The sequence below is a fragment of the Anguilla rostrata genome, chromosome 17 (assembly GCF_018555375.3).
Source record: "Anguilla rostrata isolate EN2019 chromosome 17, ASM1855537v3, whole genome shotgun sequence".
Classification (NCBI taxonomy): domain Eukaryota; kingdom Metazoa; phylum Chordata; class Actinopteri; order Anguilliformes; family Anguillidae; genus Anguilla; species Anguilla rostrata.
This window is the reverse complement of record NC_057949.1, coordinates 23,368,703-23,387,559: the sequence shown is the minus strand read 5'-3', so window position 1 is coordinate 23,387,559 and position 18,857 is coordinate 23,368,703. Positions and strand designations below refer to the sequence as shown.

Below are 18,857 nucleotides of genomic sequence, written 5' to 3'. Positions count from 1 at the left end.
AGCTGCTGAGCGTTGGCTCAGCAACTGAAACTTCCACTGGATTATCCACTGAGAACACACTTCCCCAACTCTCTTCTCAGCTCATCCAAATGATAAAGAGACATTTTATGCACTTTGAGTCCATCAATTATTTTATTAGATTAGCACGGTCCCAGAAACAATGGAAAGTAATATATACAGTTTTTATTGGGGGCAAAACAAAAAAAGACACCAGACCCCAAGAATGTAATTCAGCAATCTTTTCGAGTACGAAAAAAGGGGCGGAGTTCATGGATGAGGCTTGGGGGGAGGGGGGGGTGTGGCTTGCTCTCAGGCCGACGTGTCGAACAGTTTCTCGATCATGTCCTCCACCTGTTCCGGTCTGTACTTGCAGTATTTCTCTGGGTTTTTGGTAAAGGATATGTTGCCATATCTGTGCAAATATAAATAAACAAAATGAGTGACAGTCGTCAAACGCGTGTCCCTTCACTTCGTCCTCTCAGCTCCTCTCATTCACCTGAACGGGATGGGGGGGGGGGGGTGGGTGGGCGTTTGACGCCCAATTTTATTTTTAGCGCACGACCGGTTCAGGAAGTGTAGTTCCTGGAGCGCTGTGCGTTCCCAGAAGGCCTATCCCGCAGCGGAGTGATGAGGGGACTGGGCTTGCACACTCCCAGCTGGGGCACTGCTGCCGCACCCTTAAGCACCGGCAGTTAACCCAAATTGCTTCAGTGCATGCCCAGTGTAAATGGCCTGTGTGTAAATATCCACGCTGTGTAAATGGATCGTATGGGCAAGAGCGTCCGCTGAACGCCAGGACGAATGAACGAGAGGCGAGCGAGGAGTTGTGTTTGTTTGTCGAGGTTCTGGGATTACTGGGGAAAAACGCAGGGCGGGACTAGCACAGACCAGTGATGAAGCCGAAGACACGGTCTGGCGACCCAACGGCCTGCTCAGATCTGAAATGCTTCACCTCTTCTCTGGGGGCTGAGGAGGTCTACCTGCTGCGCAATGCCAGCAGTCCTCCACAGGTAACTAAGGTAAGGCCTACAGAGCTCTGTTGAGCTTAATGGAACCTGAAGGAATGACTCACCTGTTCAGAAAGGACCTGTAGGCGTCGGACACCACCTTCCTCTGGGCCTGGCGGATGGCGTCTCGCTGCTCCTTGTCTGGGATGGCCCACACCTTCTGAATCTTACACAGCTCCTCCAGACCGTCGTTGAAGCCCTGCGGTCGCAGGAGGACACAGGTCAAAGGTCACGGGCGAACGCGCAGTCGCGCGCCGCGTCTCAGAAATGCAACGGGACGCCGGGCGCTGATCCGGCCCCAGTAAATATCGCGTGTGCTGACAGCCACAAAGCAGACGCGTCAACTTTCAAACAAGGTGTTCAGAGACGAATCTTATCGCACCTTGAACTTCTCCTTGATCATCTGACGTTCCTTATCCTTCAGCTACAGCAGGTGGGAAAGACAAATATTATTACATATATGATGAATATATACTAGAACACATACGTGCTATCATGTCTGTACATGGGAAACAGAAACCCCCGCCCCACTCAACTCTATCTATGGGTGGTACTGCTATAGTTTGAAAAGCGCTCTGTACATGGCACCATTGCTACCATTTTATTAAAGTGCTACAGTCACGATGAAGACATAACTGCATAATAAAATAACCGCCAGACCCTTGGAATGCATGTGGCTGAGGGGCAGTTTTTAGTGTGTTATTTATTTCCACGCCCACCTTGGTGCCAGGCTGAAATGTGGGCATGTTCCTGTCCGTCACGTACTCCGTCACCTTCAGCCAGCTGCAAGGCACATTCACACACACACACACACACACACACACACACACACACAAACATGCACACACACACACACACGCACGCACGCACGCACGCACGCACACACGCACGCAAACCAACAGATTAAACACGGCATCAGTAAATGTCAATGAACATATCTGACTCAAACATACACAGGTGCTAATTATTTGAGCAATGACTGCACAGAATAATAATAATCATACACTCCCAGAAATAGACAAGCTTAACTATTGTCAGGACCTGAGCAGTGTGAGAGGTTCAGAGCTTGTGTGTTGCTTAGCGACGGGCTGGGCGCGTCTTGCTCACCTGCGCTGGTACACCTGCATCTGCTGCTCCATCAGCTCTCTGTAAGACACCTCAGCCTTTCTGTTTGTCACGCCCACCAGCTGAATCAGCTCCGACCTGCAACACAGGGCGGGGTCAGTGTGTCTGTGCTGAGGGCGGGGTCAGTGTGTCTGTGCTGAGGGCGGGGTCGGCAGGGTCAGTGTGTCTGTGCTGAGGGCGGGGTCAGTGTGTCTGTGCTGAGGGCGGGGTCGGCAGGGTCAGTGTGTCTGTGCTGAGGGCGGGGTCAGTGTGTCTGTGCTGAGGGCGGGGTCAGTGTGTCTGTGCTGAGGGCGGGTCAGTGTGTCTGTGCTGAGGGCGGGGTCGGCAGGGTCAGTGTGTCTGTGCTGAGGGCGGGGTCAGTGCGTCTGTGCTGAGGGCGGGGTCGGCAGGGTCAGTGTGTCTGTGCTGAGGGCGGGGTCAGTGTGTCTGTGCTGAGGGCGGGGTCAGTGTGTCTGTGCTGAGGGCGGGGTCAGTGTGTCTGTGCTGAGGGCGGGGTCAGTGTGTCTGTGCTAAGGGCTGGGTCAGTGTGCCTCTGCTGTGAAACCAGGACCAGTGTGTCTGTACTGAGCACAGTGTCAGTGTGTCTGTACTGAGCACAATATCAGTGTGTCTGTACTGAGCACAGTGTCAGTGTGTCTGTACCAAAAACAGAGTCACTGCGTCTAATGACTGAGGTGCACAGGGTGCATTTCCTGCCAATTAGGTGGATGTCTTCCCTGTCCTGATTGGGACCGGGGAGCACATACTTCTCCAGGGACTTGAGGATGTAGTTGTAGTTGTTGAGGAGGAAGATGGCGCTCAGAGCAGAGTCCTCGTACACTTTGGACTTGCTGAGGAGGTTCAGCTGCAGGTTCCCCAGAACCTTACCTGGCAGGTGAGAACAGGGCTTGGGTCTGACACTCAAAGCAAACCACCCAGCAAACAGACAACGCCCAACCTCAACACCTCTAACAAAGCCACCGGCACAGAGGTCGTCCTAACCCATTCACTTAATAGGCCAGCACCCAGAATGAACTGTTCCTGTTATAGCTACCACACCAAAGTGAACTGCATTCGCAGAAAGCCATTTCCACTGTACTTAAATCGAACCCATACAAATCACTCAGCGAGCGGAAACCACATCTTTCCACTGTGTTAACACATAAAAAGCTTGGCAAAGAAGATAAGAAACACAGCCTCGAGTTCCAAACCATGTAGGGTAGGTCAAACCGCACAGTCCCAGAATACTCTGCGGCTCGTTGCCAAGTTTTGTTGAGAAAGGTAAATGGAGAAAGTTAAAATGAGTTTTGAAGTTGAATGTGTATAATTTATGTCTGATAACCGCGTAAAGTATTTCCAAAATGTTTTACTGCGTTTAATGAATTACACATTGGATATTTCAAACAGTTTTTGTTGCCATGCTTACATTTCATTGGGTTCTCTCATCTGGTTTATCACATATCTGACATACCTCTGGTCCCGACAGGATGTGCACGTGTGAGATTACACTTTAAGATACACAGGCCAGCTAGACTCAACACAAGCCAGGTTCACACAGAGCAGCTCGCTCAATGAAAACTGGTCAACCAAACGGTCACTCTCGCAACCCTACACCTCAAACAGCACACAACATCCATAACGATACACTACAGCCAATCGTTAGCAATTCTCTATACCACAGAACTCACTCACCTGTTTAAAGCAGTCTCCTAGGTTACAAATCCCAATGATGGCACCTTTATTTTCCCCCAGTTACCACAGCAACCTGTACTCTAGACCCAGAACCTGAGAGGTCTGAAAATGTCTTGCCTTGTACTGGCTGAGCAAGACTTCACAACACAATTAATGGGCTGCTAAGTGCTGAAATAAACACCGGCTGGTTTTAACCAATCAAATTGCTGCGATGTTTCATAGGCAACACATCAACTGAAGGACAGGAGAGAGTTCTGAAGTGCCTAATGCAGCCTCACTTGGAACACAGAGGAAGACAAGTGGCAAAGGAGAAGGGGGAAGAAAGAAGGGATGGAGACGGCGAGAGAGAGAGAGAGAGAGACTGTGTGAAAGAACAGAGAGAGGCTTGTCACCGGCCACCTGCTGATCTGTTGACACCGCTGATCACAGTTGACTTGTTGAAAATAACACGATATTTAAAAAGCACTTGTAAAAATAATAACGGCCTTACAGATGTATGTGCTGAGCAGTCTGCGGCTGAACTCCGAGCTGTAGCTGCTCGCCGACGAACTGCTCTCTGTAAAAAACAACACAAAATGGTGAGTCCAGTCTCAGTTATGCCTAATTAACCATAACTCACCACTGTTATCAGTCCCGTTAAAATTACACTAACGCAAATTAATATTCCCTGAGGTTAAAATCTAGAACTTTTTCTAAAGACTAAGCTGGCTATTAACCCATGTGGTCCCAATTCCTAAAATAAGACTCTAATTAATGTCAAGTAGGAGGGAATCGCACATCATATTGCTGACTGCAAAATGTTGAGCAACCTCAAACATTTACAGAAGGCAACACCGCTTTTCTTGTTAGAACTTGAAACCTTCTTCGAAAACCAACCCATTGCCCTAGAGACACACATGATGGATCTAAAATACAACCATGACATTTACCTCACCACTCATTCCTAATACAGTAACAAACACAAAAAATAATTTAAAAATTCGCTTTAGGGGAGAAAAAAAAAAAGGCCCAGGACATTGTAACATTGAGAAGATGGCTGTGTTGATGAGTGGAGTTAAATCCGTTTAGCATTAGTGAAGTTCTCTCACCCACATACAGCCACCCCTGCCCCTCACCCCCCTCCCTGCCCCTTCCCCCCCACACCACCACCGCCCCTCCCTCGTTTAGTCCCCACCTTCAAACAAAGGGGGCTTACCTCTGGGGTCTAAGGGAATATTGTAAGTGTCGCCAAGGACTACAAGTCAGAGGCCAGAGAGGAAGAGGGGGGAAAAGAGGAAGATTGCAAAACAGGTTAGAAAGTCTGATTAGTACAGAGTCAGCACAGCCACCACAGCCTGAGATTGAGGGAGTGAGCAGGAGGATGAGGAGGAGGAAGAGGGGGAGGAGAGGAAGGTGTGAGGAGCAGGGGGGGTAAAGCAAGGGGAGAGAGGAGTGTGTGGTACACAGGGGGTCAGTCACAAGGGCAGAGGTGCGCGTTCAGGAGAGGAGGGCAGAGCATGCTGTGGGGGGTTGGGGGGACAGGGGGGTTGCCAAGGCAAGGCGGAGAGCAGGGAGAAGACAGCGCTGGGACAGAGGGGGGCCATTTCAGCACAGACAGAGGAACGGACGATGGCAATATACCTGCTCTTAAACTTCGGAGACTCCGCAAAATAACAGTAGAGTCTTTTAATGTCATTTTATAAAGGCTGCTGTTCAAAGATCAGCCTGTTGAAGTGGACAGATTCTGGCACTTATTGCTAATAGCAGAATCTGTGCATTTGACTTCAAAGACCAAACTGGCACTGACCACAGGGGTCACTAATGGAAGAAAGAGACTCAGGTCTGGATTCACTCATTACCATAACTCATAACTCAACTTAAGTCAACATAAGTGTGATATACATAATGAATACAGGTGTTTAGTTGTTTTGTTTTTTTTTTAATTCTAGAGCAGCCAAAATTAACTCACCAAATTATTTGGCAAAGAAAAAGGAAAGAAACATAACTCTAACACTTGTAACTGAATTTGAGCCTTGACAGAAGCAAATGAAGTCACTGACTGCAGGCTAGTGATGAGAGGGCTCCCCCTGGTGGCCCACAAGCTGAACTAACAGAGAGGAAACGGAGAGAGCAGGAGAAGAGAAACCAGGGCTAATGGCCCACACTGACGGAACACAGGTACGGGATTGGGGGGCAAGGGGATGGACTTCCATGAACACCAGTGGGTGCCGTTTTCACCGGTAACAAACAACTGTGATGCACACGCTTACTGGAAGGACATGGGGCTGATTTCATTGTGGAGTGGACATTTTAAAACCCTCTAAACACCGTCCATGAGACTGCCTCACAGGATAAGGGCAGTCTTAAAATAAAGTATTGTTGTGAATATGTATTAATAAAACTAGTGCAGCTGCAGTGTATCTGAGAGGTACACACTGCCAACAGTGCAGTTTTGCCTACAGCGGAGTCAGAACAGAATGGCAGAATATAGCACCATAAGGCAGAAAATAGCACTACTGTGGGTCTGTGCTGGAGGTGGTCAGTGGTACTGAGGGTGTGTGCTGTAGGTGGTCAGTGATAAAGTGGATCTGTACTGGAGCTGGTCAGTGGTACTGAGGGTCTGTGCTGGTGTAGTGGTACTGAGACGTGGGTGTCTATGTGGGTACAGGGTCGGAAGGGTCTGTGCTGGAGGGTCAGATATGTGGTGCTAGTAGGGTACAGGCGGCTGGAGGTGGTCAGTGGTACTGAGGGTCTGTGCTGGAGGAGGTTCCTAGGATTGGGAAACAGAACACAGCCCAGCTACCTTGGGAGGCCAGCATGGCTCCGGCCGTCTCCTGGAAGTCCAGCAGCTGCTGCAGGAACAGGATGGCCTGGAGGGGCAAGAGCACACAAAGCTCAGTCACATCCAGGCTACTCCCTCCCAAACCACAACAGACAAAGCAGAGTCACATCCAGACTACTCCCTCTCAAACCACTACACACAAAGCAGTCACATCCAGACTACTGCCTCTCAAACCACTACACACAAAGCACAGAGTCACATCCAGGCTACTCCCTCCCAAACCACAACAGACAAAGCAGAGTCACATCCAGGCTACTCCCTCCCAAACCACAACAGACAAAGCAGAGTCACATCCAGGCTACTCCCTCCCAAACCACTACACACAAAGCACAGAGTCACATCCAGGCTACTCCCTCTCAAACCACTACACACAAAGCACAGTCACATCCAGACTACTCCCTCTCAAACCACTACACACAAAGCACAGAGTCACATCCAGGCTACTCCCTCTCAAACCACTACACACAAAGCACAGTCACATCCAGGCTACTGCCTCTCAAACCACTACACACAAAGCACAGAGTCACATCCAGACTACTCCCTCTCAAACCACAACACACAAAGCACAGTCACATCCTGCCATATGTGTGCGAGTGTGTGTGTGAGGGATCTTACATTACTGGTGAGTTCATGAACTGTTCCATCCTTGGGCATGTTGTATTCCTTGTCAGGATCATTCTGTAAGAGGGGCAGGAAATCAGAAATCAGACGATCTGATCAAAAAGAACGCTTCCTTTGGAGCATATTATCTACAGAAACATGACCAAAACAAATGCAGGACCTCAAATGCACATTCATGAAAAGGGTGAGACTTATTCACATCACATCCATAAACCGAAAGCCATGTACTAGTAGTTCACGATCAAAATACAGTATGTGCAGGTTGGACAGGCCTCAGATGTTAGACAGGGGTTAGTTCAAATAACACAAAACCTCTCACCCACACGACAGGGACAGAAAATACTAAAATAAACAAACCTTTAAACCCAAAAACAGGAGCGATTGAATTCAAAATAAGGTGCTCTTTCCATTACAGAGGATTAAAGCCAATCTTATCACATAAATTAAATACGCCGTCTCCTTCTGCACACTAAGGGACCCGCAATGCCGCAGTGCTTCACAGAATCGTGGAATAGACGCAGAGTGTCCAGCGCTTCTCGTGGCACACAGTCCGAGGGGAGACCCACCTTAATGCTGTCGGCAAATTCCTCCAGAGCTTTGGCTCCGATGGTCTCCATGGAGGTGATGAGGGTGGGCAGCTTGTTCTTGGTGCTGGCGGCCGTTCCCTGGAAACCATGTCACAGTTTCGTGGAATTTTGCTTTTTTCACAGACAGACTATTTCTCAGCTTTCACTGGGATCACTGTATTATGATTTTAACGACGTTCACGCTAATCGCCACGCTCTTTTTTGGCCTCATGCGTAAGACTGAGGCATCCATCTCTACATCCAGCACAATCTTTCCCGGTTCTAGATTTCCCCCACTGCTGATCGATTCCTCCATGACTGCCGAGGATTTCCACAGATGGAACGTTCTGTGACGGGGGTGACGGTTCTCTGTCAAATCCACCTGTACCTGGATATTTGACTTGGAACAACCCATACCTGAAGCAGTGTCAACTTAGCCCACCCATGCCTGGACACAGAATTCACAAAGCCCTGCCCATAACTAGACACAGTTGACACAGCCCCACCCGTACATGGAGTGCAGATGTCCTAGCTCCGCTCATACTTGGAGTACAGTCGACTAAGCCCCACCCATAACTAGACACAGAGTTGACTTAGCCCCGCCCATACCTGGACACAGAGTTCACTAAGCCCCGCCCATAACTAGACACAGAGTTGACTTAGCCCGCCCATAACCAGACACAGAGTTGACTTAACCCTGCCCACACCTGGACACAGAGTTGACCTAGCCCCGCCCATAACTAGACACAGAGCTGACCTAGCCCCGCCCATAACTAGACACAGAGTTGACCTAGCCCCACCCATAACCAGACACAGAGTTGACTAAGCCCACCCATAACCAGACACAGAGTTGACTAAGCCCCGCCCATACCGGGACACAGAGTTGACTAAGCCCCGCCCATACCTGGACACAGAGTTGACTAAGCCCCGCCCATACCTGAAGCACAGAGTCGAAATCGGCCTTGGTCTGCTTCAGGTGCCGCAGGATGGGGAAGATGGTGAGCACGGCCGAGTAGTCGTGTCGCATGATGGCCCGCCGCGCCGCCGACACGATGTCATCGCCTTCCAGCATCAGGTTGTCCAGCGCCCCCTGCAGGAAGACAGCCCACAGGCCTGGGGTCAACTGGGGGACACCAACAGGCATGACAGGCACCCTCACCCTCCCTCCACATGACAGGCATCCTCCTCACCCTCCTCTTCCTCCTCCCCCAGCTCACTCCCTGGCATCGTAGACAGTTCCCATCATTTATTAAATAAACGCGACTAACGTGGTGACTGAGTTATGAGCAGATCAATACGTCCCAGTACGCTGAAGTGTTCCCAAACTCCCGGCTGCTGAAGAATATGGAGCATTGGCACTGAGCAGGCGCAAGTTACCCTCCGCCTGGACCCCTGCGAAACGTCCCGAGAGAAAACAGCAAATGCCGTGCGCTGCTGCTCTGCCCTCGGCTGACCCCCCGCTGACCCCACGCTGACCCCTGACCTGGATGAGCGAGTCGAAGGTCTTCTTCTGGTGGTGCTCGGGGATGATCTCGGTCAGAAGGGCGTACTCGCTGTGGGCTAGCTTCACGAAGGCGCTGATGCAGTGGATGTACGAGTCGATCTCGATGTCCAGCACGTCGTCCTTCCCTGGGGGGCACCCGCACAGGGGGGTCAGACAGAAACTGCGTCTGACCTCCCCCTTTTGGGCTTTTATCACATCTGCCCCCCACCTCACCTCCACTATCCATTTCTGCACCCATAGCTACCCTCATTATTTTAGTTTACCTCACAATTCAACTAACTCTTACATCATACAGCTTTATTAATATTTATCTAAATAAACACTAATCTCACAACATTAAACCCCTTTACACCTCATCCCAACCTTTAACTCCCCTCCACCGTGCAATACACACCACACCTACCAATCACTGTTACCAGTATGGAGACAGAGATCAATGTGGGCCTGGTCTACTGATCCCAGTCTACAATGAACACCACTGTAGACTGGGATCTCACTTTAATCTCACTATGCTTCAGCAGCAGTGATCTATTACAATAGCATACATGTAAATGCATCTTTCATTTCTGAGATATGCACGTACAGAATTGCAGAGTCATGTTAATTGTCCTTTAGGCTATGCCTTTTCATATCTGGACTGAGACAGATCACTGTACCATATACTTTGTTAAAACTAGGACAAAACATTATCGAATGCCAGCATGCACCATCCTTTCCGCAGTGTAAACCAGTATAATACCAGCATACACTGGCCATTTTGCAGTGTAAATCAGTATAATACCAGTATGCACAGTGGACTACCATTCAGCACCAACTGGCGATGCTTTCTATGTACATTTTACCAACATATATTTCCAGCAGTTTAATATGGAGATAATAAAACTGTAATGGAATACTATGTAACAAAGACACACACCAATTAAAGGAAGAAACAGGTCTGATTACAGACTGTGTGTGAACAGGCTAGACTAAATAATTCTTGTAGTCTACTGATGGTAGCTGAGCTTCCCCTGTAACCCAATCAACACCAAGGCGCCCCGTTACCATGGCTTCTCCTTGCCTGTACTCACCTGCGGATGCCCCCTGCTTCTCACCCAGGGCATCAGTGAGGTGTTTGACTCTGAGGTCATGATCGTGACCTAGTGGGTGTCACATGACCAGGGTTAAATCTGGGTCATTGTCTGGGCCAAGGGGTCGACCTGGGATTTTCCTGACGGAGACACACCGGCCACCAAGCACCCAGCAGGGGAAGCAGCGAGGGGCCCCGGTGGGGGGGGGGGGGGGACCCTGGTGTGTGGAGGTTAGTCGAGTGTACGCTGCTTTACACAACCCCGCTTTTTTCCGCCGGAACTACGGCCGTCACAGAAGCTTTGGGGTTTGCTCGCTACTAATCGAGGTCCTACGTTTCCACAAGCCGGTCAAAGAAGGTTCCACAGAGACTGAGGGGTTTTAAAGTGGAAAGAATCAACGCAAGCTAATGAGCCGAGCTCCTCTACAACCGAGAGGACAAAGACCTCCGGTCCGCCGATGAAAACATTCACCAAACCCGCGCGGGAGAATAGCGTACCACCAAAAGCTTCTGTGAGGAAACGTCAGTTCCGGCCTGGCCAAACACAGCCCTGCGAGTCTGAGGGATGTGAGTGACACCCGCATACCGAGAGGCTGAGAGGAGGGGAGGGGGGAGGGGGAGGGGGGCGGAGACACCGAAAATAGCGCAGAGAAGAGGAGGAGTTACCTTCCAAAGGAGTGAGGTTAGAACCCCCCTTTCTCCCATCCAGCCCGTGCTGTGAGTACTGTTTCAGAAGGTTCTGAGCCTTCCGGATCGTTCCTTAGCATCCCGCAGAGAAGGAGAGACAGACCCAACAGGAAGTGGGGTAGTACGCCCGACAGGGTGGGGGTGGGGGTGGGGGTTGCAGGGGAGAGAGAGGAAATAGCCCCGGACAAGGCAGGGGGAGAGAGAGAGAGAAAAAAAAAATAACAGGAAGAAGACAGCAGAGCTAGGAAGTGAGTGAAGAACGTCCACCGCCACTGCCGTTCCGCCACCGACACAACCGCCACCCACCACAGCGCGGCGAGAGGCAGGGCGCTGGAGCAGCTGCCCCAGCGCACGGACACAACAGAAACCGTACGACACTGCGGCCACACCACACAGCACAAAACCAAGCGGCTACGCCAGACTCCGCTCCACAACAGGCACAGCACACAAAGAGCACAGGTTAATTATCAATACACAATACAGCCAAACAAAAAAAACAAAACAAACAGAATTACACAATGCATTAATGTACAGCGCTGTTATTACAGTCATTAATCCGCAGTAATCCTTCCTTTCAGAAAAAAAACGGCACAGTTTAGCGTTCATAACTGAATACGCTCGTGTCAGTTGTACAGGAAGACGATCAGAAGCACGTATCACACAGCAGGGTTAACAATTTGAGCGTACAGTTAGTATGTTAGTAAAGCAGTCGGCGCGGCAACCTCAACCACTGGGTTGAAAATCAAATGAAATCTACAGAGGCTGCCGTGTCAGGTGACCTTCATGCAACGGAACACTTCAGCCAAGTGCATCACCGCAGACCAATCAGACGGTCTGCTCCGTTATTCCTCAAAGCGGAACTGGTTTCCCTTCCGATAATGCAGGTCCCGCTGCCGCGCAATGCTACCAGCCGGCCCGCCCGCCGGAAGCTCCCGTCGCTAACCAGAGCCTCTGGTCGCTAAGAGAAACGGAAGAAGGCAGGCTGGCAGGACGGAGGTGACCGTCTGGTTAGTCCATGGGTAACACGCATGCCGGTTTGAATGGGTACAGCGATGGCTGCGGCTGGAATGGAATGTTCACGGACCACTGAAGAGAGACACTGAGCATTCCGCGCTCGCTCTCTGACCGACTGAGGAGTCCGAGCGCTGCCGTGCAGAGTGGCGCTGAGCTCAAACAGCCCTGCAGCCCTGCAGCCATGCAGCTATGCAGCCATGCAGCCCTGCAGCCCTGCAGCCACGCTCTACGTGCAGGCAACAGGGCAAGCTTAACAGCCGTGTGCATGACACGCTATCCTCACAACCAGCACGCAGCACTACAGCCACGATGTTGGGAACAGATACTTCAGCTCAACGCTTCAGACCACAAGAGGAACAGAGCAGAGGAACAATGTTTAGAGATCTACCCTCATGAAACAAACTATCTAATCATCTCTAGGGTGTGTCTACGGTCACAGCGTACAGTACATTTCCTGTACTGTAATCGGCCATTAAAGATTTCTCCCTCAATGTGGTGGCAGACACCATCAATAACTAGCACTCAGCGACAGGCGAGCGTCCGCTTGAGACTAATGGAGATGGAGCCGAGACGTGACCAAGCCACTGACCAAGCCACTTCTGAAGTGTGAAACGTATGCTGTGAATGTAGGAACGATATGTGGGCGTGACTGTGGGGCACCGGGCGGGCTGTGCAGTGGAACCAGGAAGAGAAAGCCTAACTTTGTTCGTCATGGTACACTCTTCCATTCCACACTTCTTCCAGCCCGTAACTCAAGGTATAGCTTCGTCATGAAACAACGGGCAACACTTTTCCCGCTCGGATTTTCGTTTTACTTGTGCTGTCTGCAGAGGCTTATTAAATATATCTAATGATAGGAAACCTCAGAGAACTGGCTCTTACGGTCACATGACTGGCCACTGCGCAGACAGGGAGCAGTTCTCGGTTAGAGCCGAACCACACTTTTTCGGCTAAAGAGGACCGGCAAAATAAATGGCTCGTTTATCAGCCAGTTTAATATCTGGCGTAAAGAATCCGGCGAGTTCTGCATCGGGGCGATGGGAAATGCCACTGGAACAGACACACAGTGCCTGCAGGGCTGAGCACTAAGGCCATTGCCGTGGCGTCACAGTGAACAGAAGCAAGCGATGGGGCGTGGCACACTAAAAAGCCGAGTCTTTACCTGGAATGTAGACTAGAGCGAGGGGAGGGCCATCGTCAAGAGTGAACACGCAAATAAAAACAAGGAGAGAGAGAGAGAACAGGACGATTAGAAACCCAGGAGGTTAAGTGACACAGGGGCAGACGGAAGAAGTTTTTTAACAAGGAAACGCCGTGATAAAGGTGTGGAATTGGGTCTCACTTGTGAAGTACAGAAACTCAGGGAAACACACACACACACGTCCACACATACACACGCACGCATACGCGCACACACACACACACACACACAGCGCATGCATACACACACACACACACACACACAGCATACCACACACACACAAACGTATGCATACACACACACACACACACACAAATCATAACACTTGAAAAACTTCAACCCTTTTAGACACCAGTTAAATTTCTGCAGTTTAAAAAGAAAAATCTACTTTCATCAATATTGATAATATTATATAGAATACTTATAATTACTATTCTTTCTACAGAAGCGTTTTAAAACTTGACCAGCATGTAAAGAGTTAAAGTATTTCAAACACTTATTAGACCTCAGTCAAGTACACACACTCGCTCACATACACATTTACACAGGCAGACACGCACACACACGCTTACGCTAACCGCTGGTTGTTTGGTTTAGGTCCGATGTGGCAGTTGTGGTTAGTGTGGGTGTGTCGGTGCCAAAGGGTGGTTTTTTGATTGACAGCTTGCAAGTGAGATTGGAGTGAGGCAGCTAATTGGTGGGACAGCCGGTGAGGGCGGGGCTCCCTCTGACCTGGTCTCTTTGGAGCCTTCTTGGTGGGTGTGTCCTTGCGCTTGTTGGGCACGGCGGGGGAGTAGAGGATCCCGGAGGAGGCGCTGTTCTTGCGAAAGTGCTCTTTCAGACCCTTAATGGAGCGGTCCAGCTGGGAAGAGCGCACCTGGAAGTACACCGTCATGAAGTCTGCGGAGAGAGGAGCAGAGAGAGGGAGAGGGAGAGGAGCAGAGAGAGGGAGAGGAGCAGGGAGAGGAGCGGAAAGAGGGAGAGGACCAGAGGGGGAGGGGGAGAGGAGCAGATAGAGGAGCAGAGAGAAGGAGAGGGAGAGGTGCAGAGAGAGGGAGAGGAGCAGAGAGAGGGAGAGGGAGAGGAACAGAGAGAGGGAGAGGAGTAGAGACAGGAGCAGAGAGAGGGAGAGGGAGAAGAGCAGAGAGAGCATTTTGCTTGTCAAATTCTGGTTATGTACAGCAAGCGAGCAGGTGGAAGGAGTTTCTTGTTCCTTCTTCTATATGCTATCATCCATGTATCCTGCTCTTGCAACATGCATTTTCTTACCATGCAAATAAAGTGCATTTGAATTTGAAAGAGGGAGAGAGAAATGGAGACAAAGGGTTTGCACAGACTGCAGGAGAGAAACAATCATGAAAGAGAGGAATGAAAGACAAGAGATCACTCAAACACAGGAGGCCAGAGAGGGGACACACCCAGTTACTTTGGAATGTGTCAATATTTCTAGAATAGAATATTATTTTGCAGAATTCCTTCCAAGGGAAAAGGCCAGGGAAAAGGACAAGGAAGCTTCAATGGGCACATTCAAATCTCTAACACATCTAATTTTTGGATGTTTTAGGGGGATGTGTTTTATTCTCAAAGGCCCTGGGGACTTGTTTGTCGGTCTAAGGTGCCCTTTGCCACCTGGCTGACTGTGTCCCACTTACTCATGTGCTCCAGGACCCTGCCTCTGCCATGGGACTGGGGGGATGCTAGCAGCAGGTGTCTAAGGACGTGGATTTCCCCCTGCCGCCCCTCCAGCGGGCGGCCATCTTAGTCAGGGCCATGAGGGTGTCCACTGGCAGGTCTCTGTCTAAGGACTGTGTTTTCCTCTGAGATCCACACTTCCTGTCTGACTGAGCTTCCTGTTCTTCCTCACTGCCCTGCCCTGTCAAAACTACACTGAACAATCCCTCACAGTCAACTACTGTGTGAATGCATACACATGAGCGTGCATGCACACGCGCGCGCACACACACACACACACACACACACACACACACACACAGACAGACATGCACGCGAGCGCACACACATACAAACGTGCACACACATACATAATCTAATACACACAAAGGCACACATATACACACACACACAGGTCTACCGCTCCACCCATACCTGCAGGTTTAATCACACATCCCTCTTCCTCCAACACCTTTGGATAGGTGACATCAGTTCTCACAAAGCCAATCTGAACTGAAGTGAATGGGGGGGGGGGGTTACCCTGGTTACGGCCGTACTCCACAAGCCAGCCGGAGATGCAGATGATGTCCTGCAGCACGGCCTCGGGGAGGTGCTCGAGCGTCACCTCCTCCTGCACCTCCAGCTCCTCGTCCACGCCGATGGCGTCCAGGATGAGCACAGGGGGGACGGGCTTGCTGTAGCGCGTAAGCAGGCCCCGGAACTCCGCCTCCAGCAGCTCTTTCCCCTTTTCGAAACGCGCTTTCTGGAAAATTCCACGCAAAACACGCATGCGGCATATCAGAGAAAGCCCTGCAGATATACGCGTCATCTCAAAATTAAGAAGAGCGAGGCATAAAGAAAAGGAAAAAAAGGAGAAAAAAGAAAGTGTGTGCATCACCACTGTGTTGAGTTCTGGGCTATCTGGATTGTTGTCCTGGAAGTACTCCACTGCCTTCTGGATCTTGGCAATGCAGGCTAGATACTCATCCAGCCTGCCTGCAGGTCTGAAATGCCCCCCACACACACACGCACACAAAAACACACACACAAAGTCACACAGTCATCATTCTACATCACAGTACTCCCTGAGGTTTCTCTCCACAGCCAACCCTAACCCTAACAGTCCTTCTCAACCCTCCTCTCACCCTCATCCACCTCTCTTCACCATTCTCCGTTCCATCTCACTCCTTACCCGCCGCTCACACCTTCTTTCTAGTCTTCCGCCTCCTTCCCCCACCCTCCCTCCCTCCCTCCCTCCCTCTCTCACCCCTCCTTGATGATCTTGTCTGTGTCCTTGGCCACGTGGTAGTAGCTGATGACGTGGTCCAGGCAGGACAGGGTCTTGTCCACGTTCTCCTGCAGCCGCTGCAGGTTCTCTGTCTGCTTGTGCACGGGAATGATGGAGTTTTCCAGCTGCACCAGCCGGCTCTCGAAGGATGACAGGATGGACACCTGCAGGTTCAACAGTCAGTCAATCTCCATCTCCACACCTGCGAACACTCACTTTAAATGCAGATTTTTTTATTTTTACTGGAGGGTTTTATTTTCTGTATGCAAAGAATTTGATTTCTTAAAACTAAAAAAATAATAATAATCAGCTGCTTCTCAGTGGATGCAACAATGGCTCCCAAATGCATAGCAACATGTGCCATTCCTGGTGTCTAAAAGAACCATTATTAGAAGCTTCTAATCAGTACATTAACATGTTTAAGCCTCACGGTAAAAGTCACGGAAGAGCTCCATCATTTATTTCCACTGGCCAAGATATAGCTACACAAAAACGAACGTGACAAACAGTGCTGAAAGAAAGTATTAGCCCCCTTCCTGATTTCCTCTGTCATTGTATATTTCTCACATAGAACGCTTTCAGACCTTTAGACAAAATGTATCGTTGGACAAAAGGAAAATGAGTAAACACAAATAAATATATTATTTCGTTTATTTAATTAAAAACACCCATTTCATCCATGATAACTTTTTTCATCAAATAAATGAAATAATGTGTGTGTCTTGTGTTTACTCATGTTCATTTTGTCTAATATTACATTCACATGTCTAAAGACCTGATACAATTCAGCGTGACAAATATGAAATAAGAGGAAATGAGGAAGGGGGCAAATACGTTTTCATGATATTGTACATTGTGGGTGTCTGTTAGACGCGGATTTTCGTTAGAGACAGCGCTCACCATGCCTTTAGTTAACTGGTCACTCTTCTCCAAATTCTCTCGGATGAACGACAGCGTATCTTGTTCCTGTGGAGACACGAGCACCATAACAACTTTCACAGCACGTAGTTCATACTGTGCTTTTGTTTTACGCTAGTTCAGCTAGATAAATCCATTTAAAGTTAGTTAGCTTACATTACTAACCGTTCTGTCTATTTAGTGCGTGCTGAATTACGTGACAACGCAGAAGCAGATACATCATAGGACACCAAGTGTTCACATTTAGGTTTAAAATGCCTTTTAACAATTAACAACTAATAACAAGTCAGTAATATTTTATAACTAGTTAACGTTAGTTATCCGCCAGGGTTTCTCTAGTCTGCCATTCAATTGCTCCGCATAGCCTTAACAATCTGTACTAAGCCAAGTTATCTTGTGGAACCATAATTACCCTTTCAACAGTATTTTCTTACGAGTAACCTTAACGTTACTGCTGTTGGCAGGCCCAGGTGTATGATTCCACCGGCTGTTAGCCTGCATCAACTGTTTCAATGAACAGCGTAGCTTGCTACGTAGCCAGCTAACTGCTTAGCTGGTTAGCCAGGCATTACAACACGCTTTGTCCTGTAGGCTAGTTACTCACGATCTCTAGTGTCACTTTCTTTGAGAATGAGTAAGCTAGCGGTAGCATCTGATTAGCTGCCCCTAACATAAGACATAACAAGACGTTACCTGTCTCCGTGTGCTATTCTACACAATTAGCTAACGAGCCTTACCTGTTTTAATTTCTCTTCAATCTCTCTTTTCCGCGCGGACGCGTCCTCCGTTGGAATCATCCTGACAGAGGTTCTCTTTAATACCTGTGTATAGTAGGCTGATGCTAACTATAGTATTTTTGTTTAGTTGGTTATTTGTGTTGCGGAGGGCGGAGCTGCTAACTACAACCGCAAAAATAAAGGTGAAGAAGTTGCTTCCTTATTTACTGCACTCATTTCCGTTTCCGGATTGCCGAAAAAATACCGTCGGTTTTTGCCACCATTTTTGTAGTGTTGACTGTTAAAAAGTACAAACGACGATAAGAGCTAAGTTATGGGGTAAGATGACATCTAAGGGATTATTGAAACTGAAATGGGAAGGCAATATAGAAAGTACATTTTGATAATTCGCTATTTATGAGTAAGACCAGAGTTGCATAAAATTGACATATTTTAAGAAATCATTCAAGGTAAGTTCACAAATCATCTTCTTTTTCTATCCCTGCGCTTTCCAGAGGTGCATTTGTCATCTTAAACAGCAGTTTAAATTAGTCTAATACAGAAATTGTTGAACAATGGGCAAAGATCTCTCATCATTATCGCCCAACTGAGGAAAGGCATCAAATGGACTGGTGAAAGAACTCACACATAGACCAGTTGCTAGCATCAAACCTGTGATGTCAGTATAAGAAATACCTCAGCGACAGAGTCAGATTGAATCAATTGAAAGTGAAAACCTTCTGTAACACGTGTTGTGCTCACTTCAATAAAACAAAATGCACCAGATAAAACCATTTCAATCATAAAATGTAAATATCTTTCTTGCTCTGTGAAGAAGGGAGAAAAAAAGTTTTCATTACAAGAGTATAACTGAATAAAAAATATCATGAATCAACATTTATTATCTCAAAAGGCGTAATGTTGCACTTTTCGCTTTTTACAAGACAGCTTTCAATGAGATAAAAAATACACCAAACA

At 48.8% G+C, this 18,857-nt stretch overlaps 1 protein-coding gene across 13 annotated transcripts; it reads right to left on the bottom strand.

Moving 5' to 3' along the window:
* Positions 1-113: 113 nt before the first annotated feature.
* exoc7 (exocyst complex component 7) lies at positions 114-18,101 on the bottom strand. 13 transcript variants are annotated; one of them, XM_064315286.1, is made up of 22 exons: positions 17,901-18,101; positions 17,146-17,211; positions 16,225-16,409; positions 15,856-15,961; positions 15,498-15,720; positions 14,019-14,186; positions 13,248-13,259; positions 11,051-11,143; positions 10,386-10,454; positions 9,295-9,440; positions 8,749-8,901; positions 7,812-7,910; positions 7,240-7,302; positions 6,586-6,652; positions 4,999-5,037; positions 4,294-4,359; positions 2,879-2,999; positions 2,115-2,210; positions 1,727-1,790; positions 1,390-1,431; positions 1,073-1,206; positions 114-412 (listed from the first exon to the last, which is right to left on the bottom strand). In XM_064315286.1, the coding sequence occupies exons 1-22, from the start codon at positions 17,958-17,960 to the stop codon at positions 310-312; spliced, it is 2,175 nt and encodes a 724-aa protein (XP_064171356.1). In that variant the 5' UTR covers positions 17,961-18,101; the 3' UTR covers positions 114-309. The 13 variants fall into 13 exon arrangements, with proteins under 13 accessions (XP_064171356.1, XP_064171357.1, XP_064171358.1 ...); XM_064315287.1 differs by lacking the exon at positions 13,248-13,259; XM_064315288.1 differs by lacking the exon at positions 4,999-5,037 and having other exon boundaries at positions 17,901-18,100.
* Between the last annotated feature and the right edge of the window lie 756 nt (positions 18,102-18,857).

Bases quoted from the DNA above. Each gene is read 5' to 3' on its own strand.
- exoc7 (XM_064315286.1), bottom strand. From the start codon at position 17,960: ATGATTCCAACGGAGGACGCGTCCGCGCGGAAAAGAGAGATTGAAGAG. The intron at 7,911-8,748 runs GTATGGGCGGGG...CATGGTTTCCAG, and splicing joins ATTTCGACTCTGTGCTTCAG to GGAACGGCCGCCAGCACCAA. The intron at 7,303-7,811 runs GTGGGTCTCCCC...CCCCTCTTACAG, and splicing joins AATTTGCCGACAGCATTAAG to AATGATCCTGACAAGGAATA.